The sequence below is a fragment of the Mya arenaria genome, chromosome 10 (genome assembly GCF_026914265.1).
Source record: "Mya arenaria isolate MELC-2E11 chromosome 10, ASM2691426v1".
Taxonomy (NCBI): domain Eukaryota; kingdom Metazoa; phylum Mollusca; class Bivalvia; order Myida; family Myidae; genus Mya; species Mya arenaria.
In genome coordinates, this window is record NC_069131.1 from 21,496,585 (window position 1) to 21,516,786 (window position 20,202).

General features: G+C 34.6%; 1 protein-coding gene across 1 annotated transcript; it reads left to right on the forward strand.

Annotated features, from left to right (window-relative positions):
* The first annotated feature begins 14,289 nt into the window (after positions 1-14,289).
* LOC128204238 (uncharacterized) lies at positions 14,290-17,878 on the forward strand. The gene is made up of 2 exons (XM_052905626.1): positions 14,290-14,396; positions 16,396-17,878. Exon 2 carries the CDS (start codon positions 16,455-16,457, stop codon positions 17,694-17,696), a length of 1,242 nt encoding a protein of 413 aa, XP_052761586.1. The 5' UTR covers positions 14,290-14,396; positions 16,396-16,454; the 3' UTR covers positions 17,697-17,878.
* The last annotated feature ends 2,324 nt before the right edge of the window (positions 17,879-20,202 follow it).

A 20,202-nucleotide genomic window follows, 5' to 3' on the forward strand; every position in this document is an offset into this window, starting at 1 on the left:
TACCTTTAGAAGCGATACAAGCGATGGAATATAACTTGGCCATTTTTCATTAAGGTGTAATCTCTGTTTCGATCTGATCATATGATTGCAACAAAACATTATAAAGTAAAAAAAGTGTTTGTTTCCGATTTCACTGCTAAAAAATAAATGGGTAGGTATGTATGTTTTTTTCTTTTTGTCTGAATATTATAAGTATCACCACACGTTAAAACAGTCTGCTCGGGTCTATATTAAAGTTTACCAAGGCGCTTTATATAAGCAATACTAAATAATAAAAAATATGCCGAAATTATGAACCCAAAAAGACAAAACAAGAGGCCCATGAGTGCCTATGCTCTACTGGCATGATTGTTTTTGGTAATTTGATTCTATACTGGAACCATATTCAAGGGGAAACAATCAATGAACCATAAGTTTACCAAGGGAAAGAAATACTACAATAATAAACACATCTCAGTTCAAAGTTTTCATTCTTAGAGTATACTATTCAACGCCCCAGCATTTCAAGTACCATAATCTAGTCACGCATGAGCGGATCTAGCTGGTTTAATAGAGGAACCGAGCTCTCTCGTGGATACTTCTGTATACGTTTGATTGACATACAATCAAAGCTGGGGGCTTTAACGCGTTCATAAGCATTTTTATACAGAAGGACGCACATACGACGGACATGACGCCATGGTATTCTAAGCTCTTATGGATTTTGGCCAGTAACAGTAAGGCAAACACAAAGACAAAGCGATCAGATAAGTTTTGTTAATGACAATAACAAAATAAGGATTGGTTAAAAAGTAGGAAAGGTCTGGAAACTGGAAACAAACAACTTTTTGTTAGGCCTTATGACGTACCAAAAGAGACTTTCCGTTATACAGAAACTCGTTGGTTATGTGTTTTAACAAATTGATCAATATCAATATAGATACATAATTTAGATTTCTTGGAAAACTGTATTAGATTAAAACTAATGCTATTTCCAAATCCTTGATCCTCCCTTGAATAATTTTATTATCAGCTTTTCCCAAAAAGTGTTTGTGCATCCAGGCTTTTTACTTTAAGTGTTGTTCCAATGCTTTTATCAATTTTGTTTTATTATTTATGATTATGAAAATACGCTATGGTACAGTCAAATACATTTTCATATGAAATCAATAATCGGTTTGTACTGATACCGTCACCCATAATGGGCACAGTTGAAAAGGTCACTGATAGCAGATCTATATAACTGACGTCTTGCCCAATAACATTTGTAACGTGCAAGTGCTGCCACATATGGGCTTTATGCTTAAAAGTAAATCAAAGATGTCGTAATGTATACAACTATTTCCCATTGATTTTTAATTAAAAACGGTAGTCAGGGGCGCAGCTAGATCTAAACAAAAACGTGTAGGCCCGATGGTTCCCTGTGAGTTTTTGGACTTTTTTATGTGCATTACACAAACTAAATTACATTTGCAATGATAACAATAAAATCAAGCAATACACTCTGCACGTAGTTTAAGTAAAGAAACGTGCTTTAGAAAAGAAAACACAAACTTTTGTTCAAGGTGTTTGAGTAGCTATTAGTTTTTATTGCATGTTGGGGGTTCTTAAATTTTGTCATTTTTCAAAAAAGTAGTAAGCTTACAAGGTGCTACGCCATGGTTAGTTTATCAGGATCAAAATGATCAGTAGAAAACAATAACAGATCTCAATCAACTTGATTACTCATTGTTTATAACACAATTCAGATTAGAACCTATAAACAAACTTGTACAAATACCACGGATTGGGGGTTGGGGAGGAGCATTTAGATAAGGTTTGAACTAACCCTTGAATGAATATCATGACATACATTCCTCTTGTTTTGTTTAAAAATCCTTCAACTTATAATTCATGGAGTATGAAATACGATTTTGGTATAGCAGCTTTACTGTTTCCCAATAACTGGTGGGAGTAAAAATATTTGTGAAAACAAAATAAGGCCAATTTTACCGATGACCTATGCAGGGGAAATCCTCCCCGTCTTACGACGTTTTCTGAAAATATTGGCATTTCCAGACAATTTGACGTATTACTAAACCTGGTTGGGAATGAGTCATCACTTAATTCATTCCAAGTCTCTGGCATCGATGTCAAATATGGAAAACTGGTATAAAAGGCTTGGTTTGGATTGTCGTGACAGGACTGCATTATTATTATTATTGGAAATCGGACGGCGGAAATAACCGATATTGCGCTCGTGGTTTACGGACATTTCCGAATTACGCTCGGCCTCTTCCGGTCTGTTCTAAGAATTATTATAGGAAATATCGTTGGTATTTGACGGTGGTATCGCAATGTTTGGGGAGTTTGTTATCTTTGTCGGACCAGCCCGAGTGTTTAATGGAAATTATTGAACCAGGCGAACACTTGTTGCATTTTACCATCTAATGTTGAGAAAAATGAGAATCAAAGAAAATTAAAGTGTATTATCTATAAATTGACGTTCACATCTGGAATCGAGTGCATGAAAATGTTATTGGAAGAACTTCGAAATGCGCTAGATTAAAATAAAGGTAAGAGACGTTACTATCATGTTTTGGCTTTTATACCAGAATTATAAAAACAAGATATATCTTGTCACTACTCATATGAATATATTAGAAAAACAAATGTAACTTAATACTAAAATATTTCCTTTATTATGAAGATGCCAAACTGGGCTACAGATAATGGGTTTTAATTGACCAATCGGTTATCGACAAGGTACTGAGTAATTTAAGCCCAATGTTGTTTTAAATTTTAATTTTTGATAAATCTACTGTATAATTATATTGATCTAAGTGAAAAGATGAGTTCAGATGTCAACCCCTGACGTGGAACAAGACGAGAAAAAATTGCCCCCCCCTCCCCCTCACCCCCCCCCCTCCCCCCCCCAAAAAAAAAAATAATAATAATAATCCCATAACCTGATTGGTCAGTAATTTTAACGACCCAACCGGTCCACGAACTAAACATCCAATATCATTTCAGCCATTTGATTGGATTGTTATTGTTTTTGTCTCATCAGATCTTACGAGTTCAATCGGGAAAAAAAAAACATTTCAATGCATATAATTTTTTTAAATTAGCCCATGGAGTCATTCAGAGATTTGTGTAGTAAGCGAAACACAAGTAGGGTGGTGGCGGTAACAATCTGTAAACAAACGAACGGTATATCATTTGCTTAAAAGTGTTCTTCAGGCTTACAACAGTAAGACACGAAAAGCAGCTGCAGATATATGGCTGTCATGGTATTTTATAGCTGTTGTGATAATTTGAAAGTACAGCTGTATATTCACATTGGGAAACAATTGTTTCATTTTACAATGGAGCTATAAAAAATACGACAAGGGTAATAAAATACAGCTGTTGCTTTATCTATAGCTATTTAATACATCATTCTTTATAAATAAATGGTTTTAGCTGTATATTTTAGAGCAACAATTAAAGATACATTCTCATTCAACAAAGGTTTAATAACGATAAATCTAATCTGTTGTAAGCATAGTGAATACGGCCCCAGCACTCGGGTGTACGATAATGGTAAAGATACAGCTGCATTTAAAAGTTGTTGCTATGCTTTGGAATGCAACAACAGCTAAACACTATACAGCCATGGCATAGCTTTTAACGTATAGTCATATGTGACATGCCAATTTTTCGTTGTCGCCAAAAAGGATTTTATCACTTTGTTATTTATGAAGTGGTAATTTGTTAGTACTAATTGAGTAACAAGATAATATCTTGTTAAGGTGAAAACGGCAAATGGCCGCCCTAGAATCATCAGAAAAAAAACATACCGGTAGCTCTCGATATCATTACTGAACCATACTGTCTATATACATGTATACTTATTCATATATGCTGTAAAAGGAAATTCAATGACAACCGCCTTTCAAATGTTGAATTATTAAATGATCATGGATTATCACGGACAACATATTTCATTGATGTAGATGTTCACATCCCCGATACATTCTACGCTATGCATGTATGGAGTGTAACGGAAGAAAGTACCATGGTTGCCGACAATGGTAGCTGTTATGCTTAGTCATTCTAAAATGCCGTCCAGGCTTTTCTTTAATGATGGTTAGCCTGGACTATTATATAATAAACCATCATTAAAAAAAGGCATGGACGGCATTTTAGAATGACGAATGTTTCCTACAATGCTATGTTCTGAAATAAAGGATTTTGTGTTCTATGTTCTGTTCTGGTCTCTATTGCTCGAATCTTCTTAAGTTGAACAGGCTTAAGTGCTTTAATCCAATAAGTTAAAATACATGCTTAAATTGGATTCTGATAATTGTAAAATGGTGTATTGTGATTATCATTAAGATAATTCACATCTTAAGTATAAAAAAATCTTTAAGAAGTAAATATTACGCAAATTTGAAAGACAAAATAGTAAAAATGGCTTAATCTTGTTATAAGTGACTTAACGTGACATTCTTATTAAAAATCAATGCATACACATGTATAACAAGCATAAATTATGAGTGATAATTAATTACTTACTTAATAATGTATTCATTACTAATTAAAAGAAACGCAAAAGTATTAAACGGTTGGTGAGTGCTAAAAGATTTACTGTGATCTACTTTCGTCTCATAAGGTAGAAATACCACGTTTTCTGCACCTTTCTTTCAAATTAAACGCAGTATCCTTTATAAGAACCATTGTTTTCGATATCTATCCATCCTCTTTGGAATATTAAAACAATTGTATTAATTGTGGTTTACCTTATTGGGGAGTAAGAGCCCATCTTTAAGAAGTTTCGAGAAATTGGACCCTGTTGTTACATAGAAACGTTTGTGCTACTTGGTACGACAAAAGATGAATTCATATACACACTTTGCAGTTGTTGACCGCCTGCTGAGAAAACAAATTGTTTTGCGTTAGCGTATAACAACAAAATAACAACATTATGTAATGCAATATCTGCCCAGAGGCGGCGTTGTGGATATTATGGGAAATTATATATTGTTATTCTTGCATGTATAATTCAAGCAGCGGTTATGAACTATCATCATAATATTACAACCATTAACGAGAATTGCTCCTTTTGACATGTGAAGAATACAATCATTTACTCGGTAATACGTTGTTTTTTTTTCTATAACAAAAATGAATGTCTCCAGCATGAAAATTATTATCTTTAAAAATCAAAGACTGGCAATGCAAGTTTCAACATACCGAAAAGCTAATTTAATGTTGTCTTTCTTGGATGCAATAACTTCTCAAATTTCTCGTTCAAAACCTGACGGATAAACAGATACGTCTTCTTTTGTAATATAATTGGTGTATTGAACACACATACTAATTAGAATTAGAAGTATATCTGGGCGGTATTCATGAGCCATCTTAACTCATTTCCGAAGTCATTTTCGTCAGCAAAGTTTATTAAAATAACTTTATAATATCTGAACTAATTTAATATTATTGGTCTGATTCAAAATACATACCTTCATGTTAACACTTATAATTTTCCTTTAATTTGACTTTGAAAAACTAGAAAAATTGACTTCCAGCTAAGAATGATTTAGGACGTTTTATAAAACATCCGGCCCAATTTCTCGAAACTTCTTAAGCTTAACAGGCTTAAGTCGCTTAGTTCAATTAGCCAAAATGAATTTTGATAAATGAAAAATGGTTTATTCTGATTATCATACAAATTATTTCTACAAAATTTCTAAGTCAATATAACTGTTTAGTTTTCATTGGTGCTGACTCCTATAACAAATATAACATTTTATCTATCAGTTCAAGGCAACGACGTGTATTGTCAACCTTCTATCTTTTGTCGTGTCTTTAAAGTTGACTCTCACAAATTGAAGGTTTTGACAACTTTTTATTTTACTTTTTTGTCTTCGAACGTGCAACCCGCAATTTTTGCGAACATACATGGAAACCAGTGATATAAGACTGCTGACAAAAAATCAGATCGCAGGTTTTCATATTTATGTTAAAAAATGATGCTGTATGCATTTTTATGAAAGCGTTAGTAACGCTTTTAGCCATAAATCATTTACTTTCGAACGTAACTATAAAAAACTGCGATTTGATCTTTTGTCAGCAGTCTCGTATCACTTGTGTTCAGATATTTACGCAAAACATGGCTCGACCCAAGACAAACGGTAGAAACTTGTCAAAACGGTAAATCTGTGAGAGTACATTTTAAGCTGCACTCTCACAGATTGAACGTTTTGACAACTTTTGTTATTGTTTGTATTGGAACGAGCCAATGTTTGCGAAAATCCATGGAAACCAGTGATAGAAGACTGCAGACCAAAACAACAGATCGCAGATTTTTAGGTTTAAGATCAAATATTAATTTTCGAACGGAAATTTGAAAATCTACGATCGGATTTTTTTTGTCAACAATCTTATATCATTGGTTTGCAGATATTTACGCAAAAAGTTGCTGTTTCCAAGACAAAAAAAATCCAACCAATCTAAACGTGACCGAACATGGTATGTTTGAACTTCAGATAGGTTCATTATTTATTGAAATAACCAATCAAGCTTTTTTCATGGTGAACAATTGCACGTTTACCTTTCATACATATTGAATGACATGGGGCTCTTGTTTCATCAACGACATTAGTATATTGAATCGTCGCTAACCAAATAACAACTTTCGAATATTAGTGCACACTTTAACACATATATGGAGCCGTGACTATATGTATTGTGATACGGTCTTTTACTGGATGTAACAACCTCACCTTTGCGTACCGAATACTTCTTAAAGGCCTAATTTAAGGAATGTTTGGCTTGATAATCCCCTGTTGTTAACCTCCTGCTAATTGCACTGGTGTCACAATAGGGACCAATTTCTTGTGTATTCGTTCATTGGCCCAGGGCCATTTAGGGTCCATTTCCATAATGAAACCTCCAAAACTGCACAGCAGGATACTCTGATCGGAGATCAGATAAGAGGGATTAAGGCAAGTAGATTAAGATCAATACACAGAGGTTAAGTACTGTACATTTTTTTATTATTATTATTTTTTTTTTTTTTTTTTTTTTTTTTGGGGGGGGGGGCACTTATAGAAGGCTTAAACTAGGCCTTTAATACTTTAATAACTATAACTTAAAAGAGTCTACGTTCCGAACTTTGCGACATTTTGATTTTTTTTTGCGTAAAGCATTAATACCCTTTTCAGTCTCGACATTCCATATACAGAGCGGTTAGAGTCTCCCTTAGTGTTTTCAGTTGAACTGTATAATGTAGCATACTACCAACTATAAATAATATAGCCAAAACTCGCTGTCGAAGTAGTTGGATCTGTCGAGATAACGATACTTCGATATAACCGAAAAACAAAAGGTGTGTAATCTTACACAACAGATTAAAAAATATTCGACATAACCAGACTATCGAGATAACAGAGTTCGACATAGTGAGTTTCGACTTTATATGTCATGGTCTTTAAATTAATAGTCCATTTAAGAAATATAATCGGCAAAAACTTTTTCTTAAGTATCTGTTTATTTTAAGCTGTTTAGCACAAATGCTTATTCCAGAAATAGCTTAAAGTTATCTGTTAAAAAATACCCGCCTTAAGTAAAGGGTATGGGTTCTCAGACGGTCTCTGTGTTATAATTTTATCGCTGTTAACGAACCGTATCAATCAACTATTATTTTCAAACTTCGGGTGTAGTTTCTGCTTCCGCAGGACATCCTTTCCATAATCATTCACGTGAGAAACAATCACGACTAACACAATTAGTCCGCCAGCCACTGACATTCAGCCAAAGGGCATATAGGTCTAATATTGCCAAACCCCTCCCAGAGGTGCTATTATTTGATGAATGAGCTTAAATTGGCAATTATCTGGTGCCGATAATTATCCGATAATCTTATTTATTCCAACATCTATGTATGGTCCTTGGGGATGCAATCTACGATAGTTGGCCAAGAAGCTTTTACTTAACACAAAATTAGTCAGCGATCGAAAATAAAAACCATTTTGTGATGAGTTTTATTATGAGTCACCAAATAGTCTAGGTGTGTCACGTACTTAATTGAACGTTCATGTATGCTTGAACAAGCTTGTAGTCATACCATGACAATACCAAAACATTTCCTCGTGCATATTTCAACATGGACAATTAAAGTCATTAATCAAACACGCACTTAGACATTATTTTACCTACCTCGTTTTGTTCCCTATAGTATTGTTATATACATAATAATTAAGCTTCAGCAACAAGCAATTTCCACTGTAATGCACCAGTCAATTGTAAACCCCCCCCCCCCTCCCTCCCCAGGTCCGGGGGTATACCGGGGATAGCTGGGGATATGGGCCCTGCTTTTGCCTTTCAGGTGGCCCTGGAGTGCCGGGTGAATGCGGTGGTTTTGCTTTGCGCAAAATATAGCGAGGATGGGCCTTACCTAGGCTCTCTGAGGTGCGAGGGCTTTGGCGAGGATTTTACTATAAGAATGTCCCCGCAGGGCGGGGAACCTACCCGGGACTGGCTGGACCGAAAGTCAAAATCCCCGCTATATCCCGGACCGGGGGGGGGGGGGGGGGGCGTGGTGTCAATTGACTGGTGGATTACGTTTCCACGCATTGAAACCCACTAGCGCTACTTGCGCGTCTTTTAAGATTAAAATGACACGCTTATTCAAAATCAATACATACACATGTATAACAAAAATAAATTTTGAGTGATAAACCTTTAACTACTTACTAAATAATGCATTGATGGAAAATATATTTTACTGATAAAACGGTTTTCTAAAACAAAAATAAAAATTCCATTCACATATCTCGTCTGATAAATAAAAAGTGTCATCGACAAATTAAGGTGCAAGTCTACAACGAGAAGAAATTATTAAATTGGATGATCGCACGGCTACAATTGGTAGAAAGATATAGGATATGAGATCGGCGAAACATGGAGAAGGCCTACAGCGGGCCCACTTGAAATACTAGTACGTTTATCAGAAAATATACGGATGACTCATTCTTAAGTTAACAGCTTCCATATACTGAATCCGAAATCCAATATTAGAGATGAATGCCAAGTCGCTCTGGAGATATCAATCTGCCTGGGATCCAATTATAGAAGAGCTGAGCGCTTACATGCAGTTCCTGTAGAATGGATTTTGATAAGTTAAGCTATAATAAAACATTTGATTAATTGATGCTATTTTTGTCGTTGCCTTATTTAAATGACTATAAACTTCACTGATAATGAATGAGTGTTCTATTTGCATGGCAAGAAAATTGGTTGTTGCTGTTGTGTTCTAGAGACTCACTAAAATAAATCGAAAATATTGATATAGTTTTGCTCTCTTCAAAATTTTGTTAAGTTAATTTATCTTATTGTTTGTGTATGAGTCCTTGTGGGTGTGTGGTTTTGTTGCCAGTGTTTTATTTTTTCTTTGACTGTATCGGCGTGGATTCGCTCCCCACTCAAATCAGATTTTTCTATGCTTTTTTTCCTGAAATTTCCGTATAAAAGTATAATAAAGTTATACTAAAAGTGTTTTCAGATGCATTACAGGGAAAAGAAATTGGCGAAAACATGAGCAACCCTTTTGTAATGTGGAAATTTAAATCGTCGTGAAAAATACATATTTGTGAGGCCGTGACAAAAAGAAAATCGTAATTGAAAAAAATGATTGAATGCAAAAAGTACATGGTCTCGTGGGTATCTGGTGTGGGCTGTTAATGTGTACCCACGTAAGCAATAATTACATAACATACGATATTCAAAAATTCAAAATTGTTGACTTCAAGAACAACACATGAGAATATATCAACACTTGTTGAAGGGTTCCAGCTGTCAGTATCTTAGTTTCAACACTCCTAATGATTTATCACACTTTATTTCGTCATACAGAAAGTGCATTTTACAAAAAAAGAACGAGTCCCGTTTAAATTAAACAAACAAACGTTTTTATCTAATCGTATAAATCAGGGAAAAAATCCGTTGAACGGAGAAAAACCAATCAAACAAATGCAATGCTTCGCCCAGCCGAATAGTTCAACTACGGACCTAAAGCCGTTATCAAACCTACCATGTTGTTCCTGCCTTCTAATTAACTCTTACATGTACGGTATTGATTAAGAACAAGTACTGTCTTCATGGATGGAATGAAAGCTGTTTCCATTATCCCGACTTAATTAAAACATGAACTATTTATACATGCCTTTTTTCCTGTCTTATTTCTGGTACTCCGTATAATTATGCATCCGTTTTTGTTACAAATGCAATTGTTCAATACAGGTTTTTTCCTAACGAAATCGCAGTACAGTTAAACATCGTTGGCTCGAACTCCAAGGGACCGGCGAAAATAAATCGAGCCTTGGAAAATTCGAGTCAAACGGTGTTTACATTCGGTGTAAAGAAATCGGTCATTACATCCAGTTCGAGCCAAAGAAGTGTTCGAGCCAAGCAAGTTCGAGCCAACGGGGTTTGACTGTGCTTGAAATATCTATCCGGACCCATGTTCAATCACTTTAGTATTCTAGTGAACTCTTTTCCTTAAGTAAAATAATTATCATATTAATAATATTTTTTATATATTTATCATTTATAGATGTAAGTTGGATATAGGACGAACTGCAAAGCTTCGTGTTAAACGGAGGTTTACTGGAATAGTTTATATGGAACGGTATGTCTTGCACTGGAAATGTTACCATTGCAATAAATCTCTGTTATTCTTCAACGGCCGCGCAAAACCCATTTTCCAGTAAGCTCTTCCAGTGAACGATTTCCCTTTGAGTAAAGAAACGGTTTTATTTTCAAATAATACAATGAAAACTATTAACACATCGAAAACTAAACCCTGTTCGGATGCACAAGACAAGGACAAGGAATTTACGATTTTCGTTTCATAAATACGAAATAAATTTTTGCAATTACAAAATAAAAATAAAGAGTCGCATGTCATTGAAGGGGCAAGTGTACAACCACTACAATTGTATTTTACTTTTCATATTGTTTTTTTTTTTCATTTAAAGTTGCAGCATTTTCATATCATGGACCTATTACTATAGTCACACGTTCATTGACACATATTACAAATGTTCTGGTTAAAGTTGATTGTAATGATCAACTTAGTTTGAACTTTCCCCACCCAGCACGACACTAATTGACGACAATCGAATGTCAGTGTCCCATGGTATTCCCTCATTTATGCAAATTGCCCGGTAAAATATTGAATTTGCACTTCACTTGTCCCCACAGAAAAATCAACCGGCAGCTTAATTGTTGGTTATTCATTGATACTATCGGCTTGACCAGGTCATACTTTGCTGCAAGTGGTTGATGCACGCAGCATTAATATCGATATGTTTGTGTCCTCATGGGAGTGATTATAAAATGGTGGGGTCAATTATTATGAACCAGCAGTGAAAATGGTGATTTAAATTAAGCAGGTCTATGACAAGCCAAATTGATATTTGATTGAATATGTTTTCATTGGTATAAAATTATTATCGATATATTGTGTATAAAAAAGATAACATGCTTTTATGGAATATTATGTTAGTCGGTTGATCCGTAGGGTTGATTTATGTCAATACCAAACCAGACCGAAGGTCAACTTCGGTATATCTTGAGGCAGGCACTAGTGGACCTAGGCCACGTTTTATTTCAATAAAGGAGAAAAATACGCCCAACATACACCATTTCGGACAAGACACTGATAAAATTTCTTGGGGAATATACCTCCAAACCCCCGGCCAACAATTAAGACCAATTAATTTCGGTTCTGAGGGAGGGGCGCAAGTAAAAACTTCCACCCCTAAGTCACGCCTCAACTAGCGCCAAATGGTGGACCCGCCCCTGATAACTTCACGGAACAAGCACCAACATTGAATTTCTACCATTTTATATCTTAGTATTTTCTTTACAAAAGCATATTACTTCGACGACAAACGTCTATTTACGAGTAACATATATAACAGTATTTCGCATAATAATAATAAAGAGTACTAGGTACTGTCTGATACGGGGTCAGAAAACACAGACTCTTTTTCCGGTTTCCATTTTTAATATTTAAATCATGCAATAATTTTAGAGAAAAAATAAATACATGTAGGTATGTCCAAATACAAATACATATACATATATATATATATATGTTTGTTATGAAAACGGAACAGTTGAACAAAATATATAGTGTCGCTTATATGTCATATAAATATTTATTGTTCACTCACAGAGTTATTCATTTAATACAGATGCCTCAACCACGAAACGCTTGGTGTTGTGGTATTGAGATCATATGGCCTTCTTATATTGAGCAAGACCTATACGAAAACCAAGATTATAATTCATAAGGAGTTGGGTTTGAAAACTCTGGAAGATCCATTTTAATAGATAGGTATTAAATGTTCCATATTCATGAAGCTGTTGAGCATATATAAGACGTGTCGATTTCATGTAGATTAAGCCAATCCATTATCATACTTTGATAAATGATTATCTTTAACATTTCAGCTATATCATAAAGATATCATGACTGACTGCAAAATTTACAACTTGAATTTCTCTTGAATAACAGTCTCCCGATTTAAAAAAAGGCTGGGCTTTAAAAATCAATAGTACTGTTTGGCAATGAACTTAGCATTCCAAGTCTATATGAGGTACATAGACGTTTTTATGGGTGCTAAATGTCATTTTGGTTCAGTTCAAATTGCTATGGAAACCAAACCAAGGAACAATCACTGTAAGTGAAACTCTGTAATTGCCTAGCCAGGAGACATGATTTATCTGGGACGAATGTCAATGTTTGACAATCAATTCTATGAAGCATTGCCTCCTGATATTGACTCAGTGTCAACTATCGGCTTTGAGTCATTCTGTGATATATCCTGTCTGAGCTTCTTGGCCAGATACATAGTCAATGATTAAATAAAAATTCCAAGTTTATTTGGATTAACCAGTATTTATTGCAGGATATATTGAACAAATTAAATACGCATTTGAGCTACAGAAATGCATAACATATATGTACATCAGAATAAGGAGTGGTGAAATGTATAGACAGTAAGTCAATCAGGGAATTGAGAATTAACCATAATTTGTATTACTAAGTCTCTCGATCTCTGTTGAGTTATTTAGTCAAGTTTATCTATGACCAACACGTCTGTTCCTAATTTAAAGTATTAACATCATGCATGCATGGACCATATACATATTCAATGATTAAACAAAAAGTCCAAGTTAATTTGAGAATAACTACATGTATAGAAAGTAAATTTTCCCATCGATCTATTAAAATGTTGCATGCAAGCACAACATATGTCTTTAGCATGTACACGAAACAATATAATATTATTATTAACAATTATATGTTTAACATAAACATTTTCATGCAAATTATTTACCAATGTCAGATCGTCTCAAAGCAACCATTAAAAATAATATTAAGAATCTAAAACGTCACACACGGAAAACATGTATACAGGTATTAATTCTAAGAAATGATTAATTAAATGATGTCACAATATCTACCCCCCCCCCCCCCCCATTTTTGATACGCGGTATTCACTGGCATTTTTAATGAGCAAGAAGGCGATATGCAGACGATCAAATTATGGGTTTATTCGATACGCAGACTTTTAAAACAGTGTAATTTGTTACGCAATGTTGGGTAAAAATGTAGTAGTACACGGTACAGAAGGTGGACAACTCCCTCAGAAATCATTCTCATTCACCAGAGTGATGATGCTATGCGTACCACAGATTTATCATTATAAAACCTCTGATGAATAAGAATGTCAGATTACAAATACAGCTAGAATTAAAGTAGATTTGAGGTTAAATAAACATTAGCATATGTTTTAATCCTGCTTTCAGAAGGAGCCGAAGGATGTTGACATAAAGATCTGCAGTGATGAAGTTTCGACATTTTGAGTTCCGCCTGTTTCCTAAGCTCAGGTCAAAGAAGAAGAAACGACAAGGAAAATTGTGTAATTATGACTTTCCAAGAGATATTGGGCTGGACAAAAACTGTAATTACTCGGCAAACAGTTCCTATGACAATTACGGCGTGGACACCAAATCGGCGGACACAACAAATAATGACTTTGTGTATCACAGAATGAACAGCTTCGCCACATGTTACGAGCGATTAGGGCGCAACGAATTGCTTAATTCCACTTACGAAACCCCCTTACCAGAAATACGAATCAACGTAGATACTTTATGTCGTTGTTCGCAATGCGAGTATAATTACACACAAAGCAAAGGAGAATATGGACCGTATTCCGAGATCTATTCTGCGCATGCGCACAACAAAAGTCCCGTTTGGAAGGAGCTGGGTGAGGATTTCGGGACTCCAAATACACTGCCAAAGATAAGGACTAGAATAAAAACAAATCCCTGGCTTCCTTCGCCAAAGACCACACCAATCCCCACACCTACAGGTACAGTCTCACAGATTGACAGTTTTTGACTTTTGTTTTAAAAAAAGATGTCTCAGAATCAGCTTCTTTTTGCATCAATGCCTTGAATTCAGTATAAGATAACCCGTAATAAAATAGATCTTAATTGGTAATCTCTTAAGTAATCTTTATAAAAACGTTCGAAAAATGGAAATTTTCTTAAAGCGTTCGTAACACGTTTAGCCAAAATACATCAATTTTAACCATAAATAGGAAACACTGCGATCTAATTTTAATTTTAGCTTCAAATAATACTGTTTTTTTCGGACATTTATTTCAAGTTGGCTCACTCCAAGACAAAAAAATAAAACCAGTTGTCAAGACGGTCAATCTGTAAGAGTGCAGCTATCGGTTAAATGTTTGAGCCTTCCATCGTTTAAGACGATAACATGGACTGTCGGAGTATGGTCCCACTTATTTATTCACACACAAATGTTATATAGAGTACTAAATCTGTTGTTTTTCAAAGAAACATCTTTCTATCCTAAAATCAGGTTGCTAGTTTGGACCATAAATGTTCTGCCATATTGATTTTTTAAACATTCATTTTCATAGAACATAACTCCGCACAAACGTTTTTCTTTTTGCAAATAATAATGGTTACTTTCACGACGGGATAGTCCCTTTTTATAATCATATACCTATAACATTATGTGTACAGTGCTTTTTACGAGGAACATGTTGATTGCTACCTGGCAAACCCTTAAACCTTAAGCCTTTTTTATTTTTTGTCTTGGAAAGAGCATTTTTTTGCGTAAATATCTGCATACCAATGATAAAGATTGATGACAAAAGATCAGATTACATATTTTCATATTTCCGTTCAAAAATAAATGTTTTATGGCTATAACCGACACAAACGGTTTAAGAAAAATGCATAAAACATTATTTTTTTATATTAAATATAAAAATATGCGATCTTATTTTTGTCAGCAGTCTTATATAACTGGTTTCCATGCATTTTCGCAAAATTGGCTCGTTCCAAGACAACAAAAAAGTTGTTAAAACGTTCAATCTTTGAGAGTGCAGCTTTAAAACAAAACCAGTTTTAGTACCGGAGTTGGTAAGGTCACGGACCTATTTGATAAGGTAGCTAGTTTTCTCTATACTTATGTGAAAAATTACAGAGACAAACTCCTTCCTTCTACAAACATGTTTCCCAAAAATAATTTGACAGTGCTCCACCAGGTAGTGTTTTTTTTTGTGAGAAGGTGTGTCGAAGTCCGCATTTAAGAAACTACTCTCTTAAGATCAACATCTGGTAAAAGTACGAAGGCGGGACTCTGTAAGCGGCGTAGACTGTACTATATTTTATTTAAAAGGGTGAGGAAATATAAATGTAGCAAAGTTATCTTTGTTAATAGTCTTCATTCAAAGCAAAATATTGCCTTCCGACGAAGCATTTATGACGCAATTTATCGCGTGGTATACACACACACACAATACTCCAATGTTTGCTTGACATTAGACATCCGGTCAATGTCGATCCTTTTGTTCGCTCATTAGGACAAATATTTTCAATTATGAATTGCTTGTTTAGTATGTATGAACATAGTAGTTCTTTCACTGAAATGGTCATTAGTAGGCAATTTTGTGAAATTATGATATCTTTCCTCGAAGCAAATATTTGATGGCCGCAAATAATTGTATTCTATTGTTAAATCGATGACATTGCTGAGACTATACTTGGGAATTTTGCCACACCAAATTTATGAATAAAAAGGCATGACACAGCAGATAATAAGAGACATACAAATGTGTGTTTATCTACCGACACTTTTAATACTATTTTCAAAATAGTGAATAGTCATTAGCTATTATCCGAATCAGAATTGAGAAATAGTTCATGCCCTTTGACATAATTCATCAAACAGTTTTAAGAACTAAACAAATATTAGCTTTAGCTAATGGTTTGGGGGTTACAACTGAATAATTGTGTTGTTAACAAAATCATAACATAGTATTACAATTTTTGTTTCAGATATATCATCATCCTTTCTGGACTGCAGAGAAGACGCCCCGAGTCTTTACTCCCTTCCTATGTCTACGAGTAAGCGTCCAAAAAGCTCTACTAACATTGCATATGCTTTACCCTCTTTTTCTGATGTCAACCACATGGACGAGGCCAGCCCTCTTACCCTGACTTGTTCACAGCCAAGCCTAAATGCTGGATTCAGATCAAAAATGAAACGGTCACATCACCTAGATTTACGATTGCTAGACGACAAGCAAGTCATTGACAAAATGTTTAAATCGCCAAAGTTGTTTAATTATGAAACGGACGTTTCCAATTCGCCATCACCCACCAGAAAGATACCATACAAACCAGATATGTGCAGTTTTAGCTTCGATTTTTCATATGAAAACGCGGTAGATGATTTACTTGAAACCGCTACAATTCCAAGAGATGACACATTTGAGTCACTTAGTGATGAAGTTGGTTTAACTACTAAATCGTCAAAAGATGACTTTAAGGATACGAGCAAACATAATCTTAACAAATATCAGAGATATAATAAAACTGAATCCATAAACATCAAACAATTTGCTAGTGAAGAAAACATAACTTGGTCACCAGATTATAAACTTGATGTCACGTTTGATGACACAGTAACAAACAACATGCAAACGTCAATCGACACAGGGTACGCAAGTGAATGTAAAGAAAGTGACTCTGAGTGTATGTCTACGCGTGACGAACTTGACACCACGAACGACCACACAAGTGACATTGATCTGGAATGGGACAATGAACCAACTACTCAGATTCTGATTCTGGATTCCCCAGTTACAGCGATTCCGGCGGCTCTTATGCCGATCAATTTCTCTAAACCATTTGATGTTCAAACAGAACTGTTTGATACAATGTCAAAATGTCTTTGCGGGCCAGAATTCCAACATTCCAATAGAGCTGATGTTATTTTAAGAACAGCAACGACACGCACACGGGCTTCTAAGCAAGTTCGAAGGAGGTCAAAATCTCTCGCTGATCTGGATTTAAGCCTTGAAGAAAAGGTAACCTTATTGAAAGAAGAGAAAGTATTTGTTCAAAAGAAAATTCAGGAATCAATGAATGAAGACCATCGGAAGGGAGATGATGATAGATTTGAAAATAAACTTATTGTCAGACCGAAACAAGAAAAAGAAAACAATGTACTGAAAACATTGCGAGATTTGAAGATGCGACTAGAGAATCAGAGTGTCAGGCTGCAGACGAGCTATAGGACAATCTTGTCGCTGAAAAACAAGTACAAAAATAATGAAAACATTAACAATGCTTAAAGAAAATATAGACATTGTCAAGTAGTCTATAAAAATGAGTCATGCATCTGTTTAATTCCCTAGGTTCAGTAGCGTCTATAGCATCAGTCATGAACTGCTGTAAGAGCATGTGTGTGAAATGCAAATCATTGAAGATATTTGTTAAGTTACTTTATAGAAATGGAAAAACAAATATGTTCATTTTGAAAAAAAAGCTTTAGAGTGAAAGTTAAGTTTCATGGTTTGGATAATGATTCCTTAGTTCATCTGAAATTCACTTAGTAATAGTTTTATCCCTCTAATTAATTGTATAATAAAGTAATACACATCGTGTTGGGCGAACATCTCTTTATAAGCGCATGAGCAAACGGCTAATTAAGTCTCTATATAAAACCACTTAATGACTAAATGTTAATTTAGCCGTTGTTTTAGCCAGATGCGTTCCAAGTTATAAAATCAGAATCAGTCCGGCGATCTCATGGAGGAGACATAAGCGGGAACACTAAAACACACTTATGATAGAACGAAGGGATTGAGAACGTTGACAATGTCAACAACTTCATATTAAGGTACTAAATGTATGACTCATTTCCGTGAACAAGTAGAATTGTAGTGTCGTCCATGCCAACTTTTTTATGCCGTCATCTATAAAACGTTTACAAATGGTTACCTGTATTATATAGTTTGACATAGTTGCTCTATATTTTGTTTTAAAATAATTCGGCTAAAATGCAAATAAAAGGGATTGAACAATTTTAAGCTGCTCTCTCACATATTGAACGTTTTAACAACTTTTTTTTTTATTTTTTTTTGTTTTGGAACTAGCCAATGTATGCGAAAATCCACAGAAACCAGTTATATAAGACTGCTGACAAAAAATAGATCGCAGATTTTTATATGTACGTTCGAAAATTGAAGTTTTATGCATTTTTTCTTAAACCGTTATGACGTCTTAAACCGTTCTGACGGTTTACGCCATAAAACATTAATTTTCGAACGGAAATATGAAAAACTGCGATCTGATTTTTTTGTCAGCAATCTTAAATCATTAGTTTGAAGATGTTTACGCAAAACATTTCTCTTTCTAGGACAAAAAAAATAAATAAAAAAAAATATATGTAAAAACGACAAATCTGTGAGAGGGCAGCTTTAAAGCCATTATGGGACTATTTAAATAAATTGCTAAATTTTCATCCCAGCAAGCCTCCTATTTTCCAAGGTACAAAATTGGTAAAATTAGTTGAGTATGTTATGCAATAAATACTTATTGAAGTGTTTTTTGTGAAACATGGTTCTGTTTTTGATACTGCCAATAAGCACCACCTGTCTTATAATTCCATTCAAGTTCCTTTAATTATAAATACAAACTACTTTTCAAATTATATGTAATAGGTAATGGAAATACGAGGGTTGTTCCAGAAATACTTAATCTTTGTAATGTATACATTCCTTAGTCTGCAATTATATTAATTCCACATGTATGTCTTCGCTTGTGTCAATTAACTTGTTTGTTGTTCATATAAAATATCATTATTATTATTATTATCATGTGAAATGTTTTGTGCAATATTTTATTTAATAAATTGTTGTTTAAATCCAATTTGCTTCATTACATTATAACCTTCCACGTGGCGTGAAACACCGACTGAAGTTATATGAGATATATAGAGAGAAAACAAGAGGCTAGTAAAAGTAACCTATTAAACAGTTGGTGTTAGCATTTTATTTCTTAAAGAATGTTTCAGCTACATACCCTCTGTAGGAAGGCCATACGTCTGTCAAAGGAGCCATTCAATCTAAAATTGGTCATGGATTTTATTTTTTAGTTCATATTTAAAAAAAATTGAATGTGTCTAAGATATCATCCAGAAAAAGCTGTGTACACATTTTATGAAAATTTGATTTAAATTTGAATTTATGACGAGGATATTTCCCCCTAACATTTGACCTAGTGACCATATTTTTACCTAAAGTGACCAATATTCAAAACTGTACAAGATAACATGCAGACAAGTATTCTGACGAAGTTACGGGACTCGGGAGTACGCTGCTGAATCCACATGACTTTGACAAAAAACAACAACAAAAACAACAACAACAACATAAGCCAAAGTGGCAGTATGGGTACTTGACTACATGATCCTGCCCATTTTCCAGCACCCGATAAAGCACCTCAGAACGCCTAGAATACGCCATTGTTTTCAAAAATTTCCATGGGGCATACCCCCGAACACCCTAGCACATTCATTAATCCACATGAATAGAGGGCTAGCTACGCCCCTGATGTGTACATGCCTGTGTAGTTATATTACGGACCTATATGCGGTTTATAGGTCCGTGGTTATATATTTGCCATAACAACCAAAATAAACTTCTGACAAAACAAATTGATCCCTTGCCTCTAATGGCCCTTTATCAACATATGAACTTATATTTATATAGTTTTTATTCTCTTTTTGAGTTATGCCAAAACCAAGTTAAAATGTGTTTTCATTATTATCGTTGCCATAGCAACCACCTCAATATT